This window comes from Populus trichocarpa, chromosome 6, assembly GCF_000002775.5.
Source record: "Populus trichocarpa isolate Nisqually-1 chromosome 6, P.trichocarpa_v4.1, whole genome shotgun sequence".
Taxonomy (NCBI): domain Eukaryota; kingdom Viridiplantae; phylum Streptophyta; class Magnoliopsida; order Malpighiales; family Salicaceae; genus Populus; species Populus trichocarpa.
The window spans coordinates 4,813,347-4,826,032 of record NC_037290.2 but is presented as its reverse complement, the minus strand read 5'-3'; the positions used below and the strand labels follow the sequence as shown (position 1 = coordinate 4,826,032).

The 12,686-nt window shown below is 35.3% G+C and overlaps 1 protein-coding gene across 2 annotated transcripts; it reads right to left on the bottom strand.

Annotated features, from left to right (window-relative positions):
* Nucleotides 1–390: 390 nt before the first annotated feature.
* Nucleotides 391–12,389, bottom strand: LOC18099927 (uncharacterized). 2 transcript variants are annotated; one of them, XM_052453932.1, is made up of 15 exons: nt 12,215–12,386; nt 11,933–12,112; nt 11,752–11,803; nt 11,540–11,647; nt 10,841–10,925; nt 9,492–9,546; nt 8,831–9,229; nt 6,220–6,279; nt 4,388–4,486; nt 4,185–4,295; nt 3,154–3,225; nt 2,926–3,042; nt 2,181–2,330; nt 1,731–1,831; nt 391–983 (listed from the first exon to the last, which is right to left on the bottom strand). In XM_052453932.1, the coding sequence occupies exons 1-15, from the start codon at nt 12,275–12,277 to the stop codon at nt 653–655; spliced, it is 1,983 nt and encodes a 660-aa protein (XP_052309892.1). In that variant the 5' UTR covers nt 12,278–12,386; the 3' UTR covers nt 391–652. The 2 variants fall into 2 exon arrangements, with proteins under 2 accessions (XP_052309892.1, XP_052309893.1); XM_052453933.1 differs by lacking the exon at nt 2,181–2,330 and having other exon boundaries at nt 12,215–12,389.
* Nucleotides 12,390–12,686: the final 297 nt, after the last annotated feature.

Sequence of the window (12,686 nt, the reverse complement as noted above, 5' to 3'; positions counted from 1 at the left end):
TTTTTATAACTTGATAAAATATGTTAAATCCCTAAATAATTTTTGGATTGTGATATTCTACCAATTTTTTTTTTTTTTTACTATGCTACGGTCGGAAAACAACACTTTTTAAACAATCTGTATTTATTGAACATGGAGCCTGCTAGTTGTTATTGAGATTGATGAAGATGTTGCAGATTAAATAATACAGAGTCTAAAATAAAGTTTGGCTTTTTATAATTTCTACTTTTTTTTTTAAAAAAAAAAAGCGCCATCTTTTGTTCGAAAAAGAAAAGAAAACCATCACAATCGGCTGATTGGTACGCGTATGTTCACACATCCCTCCGAATGTCTTTCTACCACGAGAAGCTAGAAACTAGTAGATTTCACAGGAGAGACTGAACAGGAAGATGGAAACCCACAAACATCTCCCTCTCTGAGGGAAATGTGATTGATAAATAATAAAGTAACAAGAGGCGACTGTCAGTCCAGCCAAGTTATATACTCTCACGCAACAATACACATGATAATGTCATTTAAAGGAGGACAGCAAATGGAGTTGATTGCTTGATTATTAACATTTTATTTCGAAAAAACAGCAATTATACACAGCTATTTGATGAAGAAAACAAAAAATAAAGCCGCTTATATCGTACCAATGAGAAGAACTGTATTACAGTACTTCATCATCTTGAGCATATAATAAAGCATTCTCATTCTCAGTAGGCAATGAAGGTGGAGTTCCTGGTGGGATGTGAGCAGCACCATTCTCACCAGCACATATGCACAGAGCCTCTGCATCTCTAAGTATTGCGTCAAGGTCAATATGGCCACTCAGCTCATTGATAAATTTCAAGAGCGTGTCAAAGTCCATGTGCTCCCCCATTATCTTCTTGCGGTATCGCTTCAAGATTGCAACACATACATACAGGTGCAGATGCTCGGACAAGTAATGGGTCCACAACACCTCCCACAATCGCATTGTTTTCTTGTATTCAAATTCCCTGAAAATTTGGTAAATCATAGTGAGAAAAATAAAGCAATAACACCATATTTCCTTTGATTTCTAGCAATAAAGGAGCATAGTGATAGCATTCGGATACTCAGGATACAAAAACATCATTGAATGTAGTTACTTGCACCATTGTGATTTGTTTTTTTTTTTTTTTTTTTTGGACTTACACCATAGTGATGTTTGAGAATGATTTTCTCCATACATATCTCATCCCAAATCTGGTTTTCTATTAAGTCGCAAAAAAAAGATCCAGCATGGTATTCTGTATCAATCTTCTCAATCAAGGAGAGGTCCCAGATGCTGTACTTTATTGTAAATATTCCCTTCTGGAATTTATTCGACGCCAATACACTCAAGAAGTATTGCAAACTAGTAAATTATGTACCTTTCATCACTAACCCCAGCAAGCATCCGAGTTTTTTGAGACTGATTATAGAATGCATGCAAGTATCTTCTTCTTGGTGAAACAACATTAGACTTGCTACTATAATCGTTTTAAATTGAAGCTAAACTGAACTCGCTGAAAATCAACATCAGTGTTGAGCATCTTATACATACATACATATATATATATATTAACTTTTATATGAGAAAAAAAAAATTATATCCACTATATTATGTTCGTAATTGCAAAGGAAAAAAAGGCAGTGAAAGGGTATGCCAGCAGCTTCATTAAAAAGACATCCATCCATCCTAAGAGCAGAAAAAAGAGGAACAAATAATCCACTAATCTGACCTTTTAAATTGTATTAGAACCCAGCGGAAACAAAAGAAGTAATTCAAGCAGTCATTCTGCTTGAAATAGTTATGTAATGGGCAATCAAGCAACTCCACCAGCTGCGATAAGAATAGTAAAAGTTAGTTCAGCTTGTAACTGCAGCCTAACAAAACAATTTACTGAAAACCCAGCCAACACCTAACCTTCATCCAAAGCTATAACATCCCAAAAAAATGATTGTCTACCATTCACAATTTGATATTGTAAATTATACAGTGACACAAGACAGAAGATCATCAAAATTAATTAAGCCAAAAGGCCTTTGAATTTCACTAAAGAAGCAAACAGACTCTAAATTTAAGATGGGATATCGTTCAATAGATGAATTGTCAAAATATATATAAATTTCTGAGAAAAAAGAAAAGAAAAGAAAATAGATAGGCTTGTAGGGGGGATGGAGAGAGAGACCTTGGATAATGCAAAAAGCTGAGAGTGCATGCCATTTTGATCGCGATTAAAATTGGGTCCAAGACGTTCCATCAGTGCCACAAAACACCAAAACGATTCTGATTCATCCTCCATCACAAACAAAATTGGGGATAGTAAGTCACTCATACCCTGAGAAAAAAAGGGCAGAGACATGAATATTCAGTATCCCCACTACACCCATTTCCCAAATAGGATGGAAAAGGGGCCTTGAATGTATTCACTTGACATTTTATTTCCCAATAGGAAAAGGCAATTTTTAACCCACTCTTAGCTGTTTTCTGAACCTGGATGAGAGCATATGAGACAACACTAAGATAAACTGCAACTAAGAATTACTAAACTTATCCTCGTTGAAACCATGTTGTTTATTTACAGTCCGCGTACCAGGATGAGAGCAAGTAACAAGGAATAACATAAAGTGCATGAAAATGAATAGAAATGGAAGTACAATAAAAAAGAAGAGTAGAAACAAAAGTATAGGTGGGAAGGACTAACAAGATCAAGCAGCTACTAAGCACTAAAAGTTGCTAATTACAACAAAGTAACACCTCCCTGAATGCAATTATTGACATGCATTACAGTACTTCCAAAGTTACATTAATGCAAACTATAGAAATAGGCACCAAACAGGGGGGGGGGGGGGGCAATAAGACTCCATGATTGTCAGAAAGGATACCAAAAAGCATCTCCTTCAACAAAAAAACTGCAGAAATGAAGTTACTACCTGACAGTAACCAAGATCAAAGTTATAGAAGGAGTACGTCAACAGAATATCACGTAAGATATTCACATTTGGATTATCATCCCCATCATAGAAAGACAGCGCTCTATCAGTCCTCACCTTGAACACACAACAAAACAGCTATTAGAATTAACTTAAATATATTTTAATTTGATGTCGTAAAATAAATAATTTAAAACTTGAAAACAGTAACAGTAGCTTCATGCATACCACATCTTTGTCTATAAGGCCCTTCCTTTCCCTAAATTTTGTAAATCTCTTTGCTTGTTCAGTAGAGATACTCTGCAGGAGCAAAAAAAGGCATGTATTAAGCCTCAAAGGAAACTTCTTCAAAGAAGATTAGAAGAATATCAATGACAACTGTTAAAGATGATTGAAAGCACCTGCTGTCCTGACAGGGAGACCAAAACATAGTTACCTAACCTTAAAAATGTAATGTCATCTTTTCCTAAATAAAACATTGTATTTTATGTGGGAAAAAAAAGAGTCAACAATCAGATTAGAAAGTAGTTTTTCACTTTGGCCTAACAAGCAAAACTAATTTCAAGTGAAAGTACAAGAAATTAGGCTGAAAAACAGACAAACAACGAAATTTCATCTCCCTGGGTGTAAAAAGCAAAGATTTAGCCTAACACAGAGCCGGATAAAAAAATAAAATCCATGCATCTAACTCTGAATAGTTTGAGACTGAGTCTTAAGGTCTCTTTGGCCCCATGTGCTTGAAAGCAAAGCACTGTTTTTAGCTGATTATGAGAGACGGAAGGATGAGCTAGAAGCTTTTTCCCCCCTAAAGCATGGTTGAACCAAACAAATACTCAGTTCATTTGAGTGTATGGTGCACTTAATCCGCCAAGGGATCACTTATGATTGACAAAAGAAGCCTCAAAAGTTGCTCTTCTTGTTGTGCATTTTGTTCAGTTGGTTATTATAGTGAGAAAGTCAGACAATATGAAGGCAAATCACCTTTTCCTTTCCACAACAATGCATTATTGAACCTAATAGCAATCATATAAGCCACACCAAGTGAAATGCAGGCAACAAAATAGCATGTTTCATGAAACAGTTGAAAGTAGAAATAAAAGCCCGTGCAAAGAGGAAAAAAACACAAATTCAATCATCAACATGAAAGGGTGTCTAAAACCCAATCTTCAACAAGGAAGGGGGAAAAAACCTCCATGAAACATATCAGGCAGAAACATAAGCACACAGTGATGTGTGGAAAACTGAGAATTACAACAAACCTGCCATTGTTGTCTTACTGTCTCATACTCTGACTTTTTGGAAGACTTGAGGTATTCCCTCTCCGCATACGTTGAATCATAAGCATGATATCCCAGCAAAAATGGCCAGACCTATATTCATAATTGTTAATCCTAGGAAGAATAACATATTAAACCAAAGAATGTCTCATAAAACAGTTGTTTAATGATAGTAAACAACAAACCTCTCTGCGTGTTGTGTGCTCAACTCCACCATAGAATATTCTCTTTTTTAAGGCTTTTGAATCCATGACTCGCCCTTCAGAATCCAAGAAAGTAGCCCACTGAAAATACAACAAAAATTTGAAAACAACAAGAACAGTTGTGGCATGTACATTCAATGTCTTGAGTAAAAAATCAGAATTAAGGGCCAAAGGACTGCAAAATCCATCTTCAATGCTTCAGCAAATGAAATGAACAAATTTAAATCGATTTATGACAACAATAAATGGTTCCTCGGGGTGGATCTGTAACCCTTGAACTCACAAGGGTTTGGGCGTTTGGCATATAAACTTAAAACAATAAGATTGAGTAATAGCAATAAATGTCAAATCAGAGTTAAAAAAAACCACAGCCATCCAAGGACTATAATTGTAACATGGCTCATACTACAAGGTTTACAGATGATACTTCAAATTAAATTGACTATGATGGGAAAACACATCCAGTTTAAGGACCATTGCATACCCTAGTGTTAAATCAAAGAAAAATGTCAGCAGCAATTAAATCATGAGCCAACTCTTTATCAATCAAACTTTTACCCAGAAGATAATCATGATTATTGTTTCGATTTAAGAAAAAGCAAATTCTAAAAACACATAATGAGTCAGCATGTGTATAACATATTATGCACACTAGGGGTGAGCATTTTCAGTTCGGTCCGGTTTTCACCTTAAAAAATAACCAAACCAATTTTTTTTTATAAAAAAAATCAAAACCAAAACCGGTTCAAACCAACCAGTTTCGGTTCAGTTTGGTTCGGTTAATTGAAGGGAAAAAACAGAAAAAACCAGTTTCTACTAAGTTAATGTTCTCACAACATCCATGACAGTAGTCGCAACATGTTGTAGCAAACCAGCAACCTCGTAAATAAATCTGGGAAATGAATATATAATAGATCTACAGAAATCAAAAGAAAAGTTACTAGTTGCATTGAGCAATCTGATAAGTCTCAATATTGGTATGACAGCATTAACTTAGTAGAAGTAGCTGTATCACAGGACCAGTCAAGGATAGTGAAGTACTAATCTAGAAGCATGTTGAGATGAATCTCCCAGAACTCATGCATCTAATAGTGAGTGGCTGCATATGTCAGTCTGATTTAAAGAAACTGCAAATTAGAAACTACTTCTGACATCTAGTACTCAAGAAAACAGGCTTTTAACATGACAAAAGGAAGAAAAAACAATTTTGAAAAGAGAATAGGCAGCATCAAATTTCTCATCCAACTCTTGGAGGAGCAAAGAACTTGAAGGAGCAACTGCTAGCTTTGATTTAGAGACAGAAAGGTTGAGAGATGAAGATTTGATCGAGAGATTGAACGAGGGAGGAGGTCGGGGGGAGCTGGGTTTGCTAGGGTTAGAAGAAGAAACTAAAAGGTAGATGGGTATGGAAAGCTATTTATAGTACCACCGGGTTTTTTATTTCTATTTGAACTGGTTTGGTTCGGTTTATTCAGTTTCAGCCTTTTAAAACCGAAACCAGACTAAACCGAATTGTTTTTTTATTGGTTTAATCAGTTTTTTTTCACAGTTCGGTTTTTTCTGGTTATCTAGGTTTAATCGGTTTTTTTGCTCACCCCTAATGCACACACCATCTACTTTTTAAATTGATACAGAGGAAGGTGAACACGGGCACAGAATCAAAATAGAACCCATTCATGTAAAATGCCAAAAATAAAGGAGCATTTGGGTCAACGCAAGGAAGTGTCTGAGACTAAAATAAAAAGCTACAGCAGAAAAAACATTAAGAGTGCTGGAAATGATAGAGAATTTATCTTCAGGAAAAAAAGCCTGACCTCTTCTGACCCCAAGGGTGGCTGTCGTGGCTTTCCCCATACGAGTGTCATTTTATCGAACTGCCATACAGAAGTGGGGAAAAGAATTAATCTCACATAAAAAAAAAAGAACAAATTTTATATATTGATCAACACAGGAAAAAAAATCCACAAAACACAGTTTAAATCATCCCAAGAAAGTCATTATCATCTTCAATTTCTTAATAGAAACGCTAAATCAAGTAGTTAGCAATAATATGTGCTTTTCTTCTGTGGCAATTAATATCCTAAAGGAAGCACTGAAATCACATGGCAGGAAAAGTTACACACCATTAAGTACATGGAGATCTACAATCTAACTTTTTTAAAGCAAGTGAAGAAAATGAAAAGTACAAGCATGCATAAGGGCACACTCAGTTCTTGTTTTGATCCTTGAGTAGGATCAAGATATGAAATCTGGGATGCTACTGTGTCAAACCCCTCAAATGTAAGACTCGCTTATGTTTAGGGCTTCTACTTTAATAACCAACAGATGCGAAGTTGATGTATTTTAATGTAACAATTCTCAGATTTAATTCAACTAGCAGCAATCACCTGGATATGACTAAATTTTCTGATCTACGATCAAAAGACAGCAGAATTGCTCCAGTCATGAGCTTTTTTTATTAACTAGAAATTCATGTTTTTCTTAAAAGTATTTGGGTGGGTGACTAGGATTAGAAGTTCTGTTTAAGGGTTCAATCTAAGGCTGGGGTTAGAGATCTTATTCTAGTATAAATAGGCTGTAAGACAAAATTACTGCCATCATATTATTCCTTTCATCAATGAATTTCAGAAACTAGAGGTTTTTCTTAAACACTGATAAAATACCTAGTTCTAAATTCTTTCTCACTTATGTCGGCTTATGTCTGCTGATCTGTTGCTGTGTTTCCCTCTTAACTACGTCAGGGAAGATGTTCTATCATAATAATTCCCAAAATCAAGTCATATACTGACACAATGCACCCAAATAAAAAATAAAATCGGGACTTAAGACTTTGCAAAGAAATGGAAGCAACATCAATATCGTAATGCTTGGAAAACCAATTTTCCCACTCTTCAAACCCCGCCTTGTGTATATTCCAATATTTTTCATGACCAGCAGCTTACATCTCTACTATGGATCCATAACCCCTAACTACCACATTCCTATTCCAACTTCATGTAAGAACAATCAAGAAGGATGGCATGTCACATGAATAATACAGTGCCCATACGTTAAAGAACGTATTGTTTTGAGTCAATGTAATTCGTATTGAGCTCAGTTGATGTAATTTGTATTGAGCTCAGTCAATGTGCTTTTTTTGTAGATGAGTCATAAAGGAGAAATGGAAAAAAGAAGAGACTTTTCCAGATATTATGGGTAGAATACCATCTCCCATTGATATATTTTGTGAACTGATAATCACTACAGGAGAGCAGAGAAAAGAACTAGACACTAAATTAAACCATAAAGGCTCCTTTTATACCTCCTTAGAATTGATTAGCTCAAAAGTTCAAACATTTGTGTCAGCCTCCTCACCATGATCATGTTTCCTACATATGATTGTTTGTTTAAAAAGAATGGAGGTCTGCATCAGACAACACTGGAATAGAAGTTCAAATTTTCCCAACCAAAATAACTCGAGACGCCTGAATTGAACCAGAAGGATAAAGCTCTCGATCTTTAACTATGATACTTCCACTGACAAAACACTACTAGCCGGTAAGTGATATGGTGAGAATTTGGCACAATCAAACTTATCCCAGTAAAAAGTTCACAAAAGGTGTCTGGCTCCCAAGAAAATCTTATGTTTACCACATTCAAGATAACTTCTTTGATAGATTTTATAACTAATTAAATACATGAAAAATACCACCCATTTCCAACAAGTCCCCATGGATAAAACAAACAATAGCCTACTGAAAATGATTAAGCTAGCCCAAAATGAATAGCTTGACTGGTAAATGGCGGATTCAAATCATTATCCATGCTATTACTAAAAACTTAATGCTAAGCCTGCAGGTCTAAACTAGTCTTTGTGAACTTCCAATGCATCGGGCACTACACCAGTCAGTCACACCCTTCTTTTTTAAAATACAATATATTATTGATAGAAAGAATCAGTTGCACCATCCATTTGCTAGTTAACACAACCAGCATGGCTTATAAAAAATTTCCTCAACGCAAAAAGAGGATGAAAGAAACAGAAAAAACCAAAACAAGAACAGAAAATCGATACATTAAATTCAAAAGTTGCAAGTAAATTCTGTATGGTTAGATTCACACAAAAGTGAAAAGAACAAAATGTTCAGCAACATAAACTGTCAAAAAACCTATATGCAAAAGCCCAACAATGGCATAACTAAACTGCAAGTTAGATATAGAGTACCCAATATCTATGTCAACCCAGTTTCAAATGCATTTGCAAACCTAATGATGATGTGCACATTAAGGGTTATGTTCAAATGAGAAGTAAATATATTATGAAGTGTACATCCAATGTGTTAAAAATATATTAGCTTTTAGAAGCAGGACACAGCAAAACCAAAAATTCAATTAAACTCCAGAGGGTCCCAAAATACTAATAGATTTGAAATAGAAAATGGTTACCTCCAGAGGATCTGAGGGAACAGGACCTTCCTCAAGAGCTATCTCTGCATCCATGGATGGCTTATGGGGGACATCAGGGAGAGAGTAGCTAGAACTTTTCCTTTCTACAGCACCATAGCCATTGCTATTACTTTCTCGAAATAGTTGTGAACTTGTGTCCCGAGCAAATTTGGTCACAAGAGAGAATTTTTCCAATACATGGATCGTAAGATCTCGAGCAGGATCATGACTCTTATGCTTCTGCCTCCCAGGATTTTGAGAAGGCCTAGGAATTTCATCACGGATAGAGTCACCAATCCTCTCTTGGAGTTCACAAGATGAAGATTCACCACCATCTGAAACGGATGCAGATGGTCCACTTGCAATATAAACAGGCAACTCTAAAGAGGACAAGGTTTTCTGCAAAACCCGGTTAAAACCCATTAAAAGAAAGAAAGAAGACAGACAAAGTGAAATGTAAGAACATGGCAACCAAACATATCAGGATCTAGATCAATTCAGGGGATAGGCCTGGAAACATATCAGAAATGACCGAGATTGGACAACCTAGAAGAAAGCAATGTCTAATGCAAACCAACATCTAAAAGCAATATTTGCAATTGAAAGTGACTGATTACCAGTTATCTAAAAAGAGAGAGAATAGAGAACCGTTCATGCACACCTGCAGGGGATTTTGAAAATCATTCACCAGAAATACATTTGCATCTTCCAATGATCTGTAAATGTGATGTACAGCAACAAGATTATAGAAATAGCATCTCTAATGATAAATAAGATCCAGATATATGTAAGAGTAAACAAGTTTAAGGACGTCATCATATACAAATTAATCTTATAACTGAAAAATATCCTGAAATGCACAAACAAAAGACGTGAAGATGATTAAAATCGTGGGGCCTTTCTGGGAGAAGGCACTTCTGCTCTAATCTTCTTATTTTTTTCACTTAATTCTTTTGAAGGATGTCTCAGTCTCCAAGGTGTAACTAGGTTCCCTTCCACCATAAAAAATAAAAAAATAAAAAACATGTACTTAATCTAAAAGAATGCATTAAACATGACTTAACAGCACAGTTCATATAAAGTGTCATGCTCGATGCCACGCTCATGCCAAACAACATTCTTCTGTTATTTAAGTTGAAAGGAAAAAAAAAGAGCAAAGGGGCAACACAGAAGCATATAGAAAGTATGTAGAGAACTGAACAAGTACAAAAGAAAACGTGCAACAATGAGAGGAAAAATTGCAAGAAACCCAGCTCCCAAAAGTAACGAGTACTTATAAGACCCCAGAAGAAAGAGAAAAAAACAGCAAACCAAAGAAATCCCTAAGATAGGTGACCAAAACAGTTCTTTTATATCAACCTTTGTACTAAAAGTTTTAAACCCTCAAAAGTATAATCATTTCTCTCATATCAGAAACTCTACGCAAGACATAACAGGACAAACTTCATGCTGCTACCCCTTCCCTATGCTTTTTAAACTTACCTTTCCTAACAACAATGTTTGCAGAACGAAGCAACAAGTCACCGATAAACTGATTATTTTCTTTTCTTTCTATCTTTTTTTTTTCCTGTCATAAACAGGCTTAAAAGAAAGAGAACCGATAACCCCACCATCCAACCCATTTCTAGAAGGAGAAAAGATTCCATGAGGCCAAAATTCCATTTGGCCATAGCCCAAGTAAGGCCAGGCTTAGTCCTTGTATCTTACCAAGCAAGGTCTTCATTTAATCCTTGTCAAATTTCGAGAATAACCTTGCGGCCTTTCTTACCACAAAGCACAAAGAGATTAGGAAACAAGGCACCAAGGATAAAAAATGAAATCAGTGGTCAATTCTAAATGTAAAATGTTCCCCATGTGAAGCATAAATAAATGTAACTTCAATATATTAGAGATGCTCTTATAATATCTAAATATGCATCTTTATAATGTAGATATTTATAGATAGACAGGAAGAGGTCGAGGAAGAGAATCTCAAAATAAAAGGAGTTGCAGACAAAATCAGTAGCCAACCTCACAATAAAAACATGTTGCTTTATTGTAGCAAGGAACTCTTTGACTCCTCCATTGTAGAAGTAAAGTTGAGGAAATGCGAGTCCTGCAAAACACCTCCATTTTAAAAATGAGGAGAAATAAAACCAGGTATCGATGGATTCAATTTTAAACCCCAAAACTCATAATCATCAACATAGAACACAAACACACCAACCAAACAACAGTGACTAGAAGTAGAAATAATCACCTCGAAATAAAATTAAACAAGATGAATAAAAATAATAGCTCATAAATAGATACAAATATTATCATACCTTGATAAGGTACAAATGTAAATAAAATAAAGCTATTCTCCTCAATACAAATGTCACAAAAAAAAGAGGCCACACAATAAAGATTGCCATTACAAAGTACCAAATTCTTCATAATCTCATTTCACTCATCTTCATTAATGCCTCCCAGTAATTTCATAACAAGATCAATCCGTAACAAAGTGAGAAATCCATGAAAAAATATGATGCTTGGGATCTGACATATATCGTACATCAATGCTACAAAAGTTCTATCAACTAAAACATTAGCCATTTCTTAGACTAAAAGTATTCAAGCATTTAATGATCTTTATTCACTTGTTAAAAGCAGCTTCGGGCATTTAAAAACTCTAAATCCACTATCACTTAATAATACAGCCTCCATGAAAGGAAAAAATATATATACCTGATGACAAAACAACAATTATGTACTGCCACCCAAGGGTAGGAGTACGTCGACGAATAGACCGCACATCCGTAAAAGGCACAGCCCTTATGGTGTAAAGATTTCTATCTACAAAAACAAAACCACACCAACAATTTCACCGACCATATCACATTTACTCCAGTATATTATAACACTCTTAATTCAACAAATTAACAGTTCAGAAATACAACCTCTCTCCGACAGCCTCGCATTCGTACTCTGCCCTTTGTACGGAATCCACGTCTACCATAACCACAAAAATATCCACGTTTTAGCATAAATTCGCTAGACAATTACATTAAAACACAGAGAAGAGAAAAAGGTGATTAATAAACTGATTTAAAGAAAAGGAAGAGAACCTAATTTATATACCATAAAAAGAGAAGAGCCTTGCTTGATGAGCTTCAACCGACCACTAATTCTCTCAGACGCATACTGAGTGGGATGAATCGTCACGTTATCTTTCAAATACACAATTTCTGCTCCTTCCGGTACGCTCGACGAAGTGCTCCTTCCGCTATCGGTCCTCGTTATCATCATATTCGCCGATCCCTAAATCAAAATAACATAAGAAAAACCTAAATATTGAATGAAAGAATTTTTGTGAATTGAATTGAATTTAGTGGAAATGTGAGTGATTTATTGGTACCGTACCTGTTGAAGAGAGGCAGCGTAATCAGCGTCGTCTGATAAATCGTGAAGCTCTGGTTCTTGCATGGTTGCTACTGGTTAGGGATTTGAGAGAGAGGGGTAAGGGGATTTTTTATTTTTATTATTTTGCTTAGGGAGGAAGGAATAGAAGATTTGGAGGGAGAGAGTGGTACTTTCGCGAGAGAGAGTGTTCTATTGAATTGAATTGAGAGAAGGAAATGTGGGCCCGTAAACAGACTGGGCTGAAGATGAAAAATGATAAAATAATAATAATTGAGGAATAAAAAAATTACTCGGTTTCACACTTTCATTACTTTTTATTTGAGAAAAAAATCCAATTGTTTGGTATTTTCCATGTAATGTTCATACTCAAATATCCTTTTTGATAAGCTAATAAGGTTGTTGATGGTGTCTAGAAAATCTAAGTAATTTATAAATTAAATTTATGTGTTGAATAATTAATTAATGTTTTAGT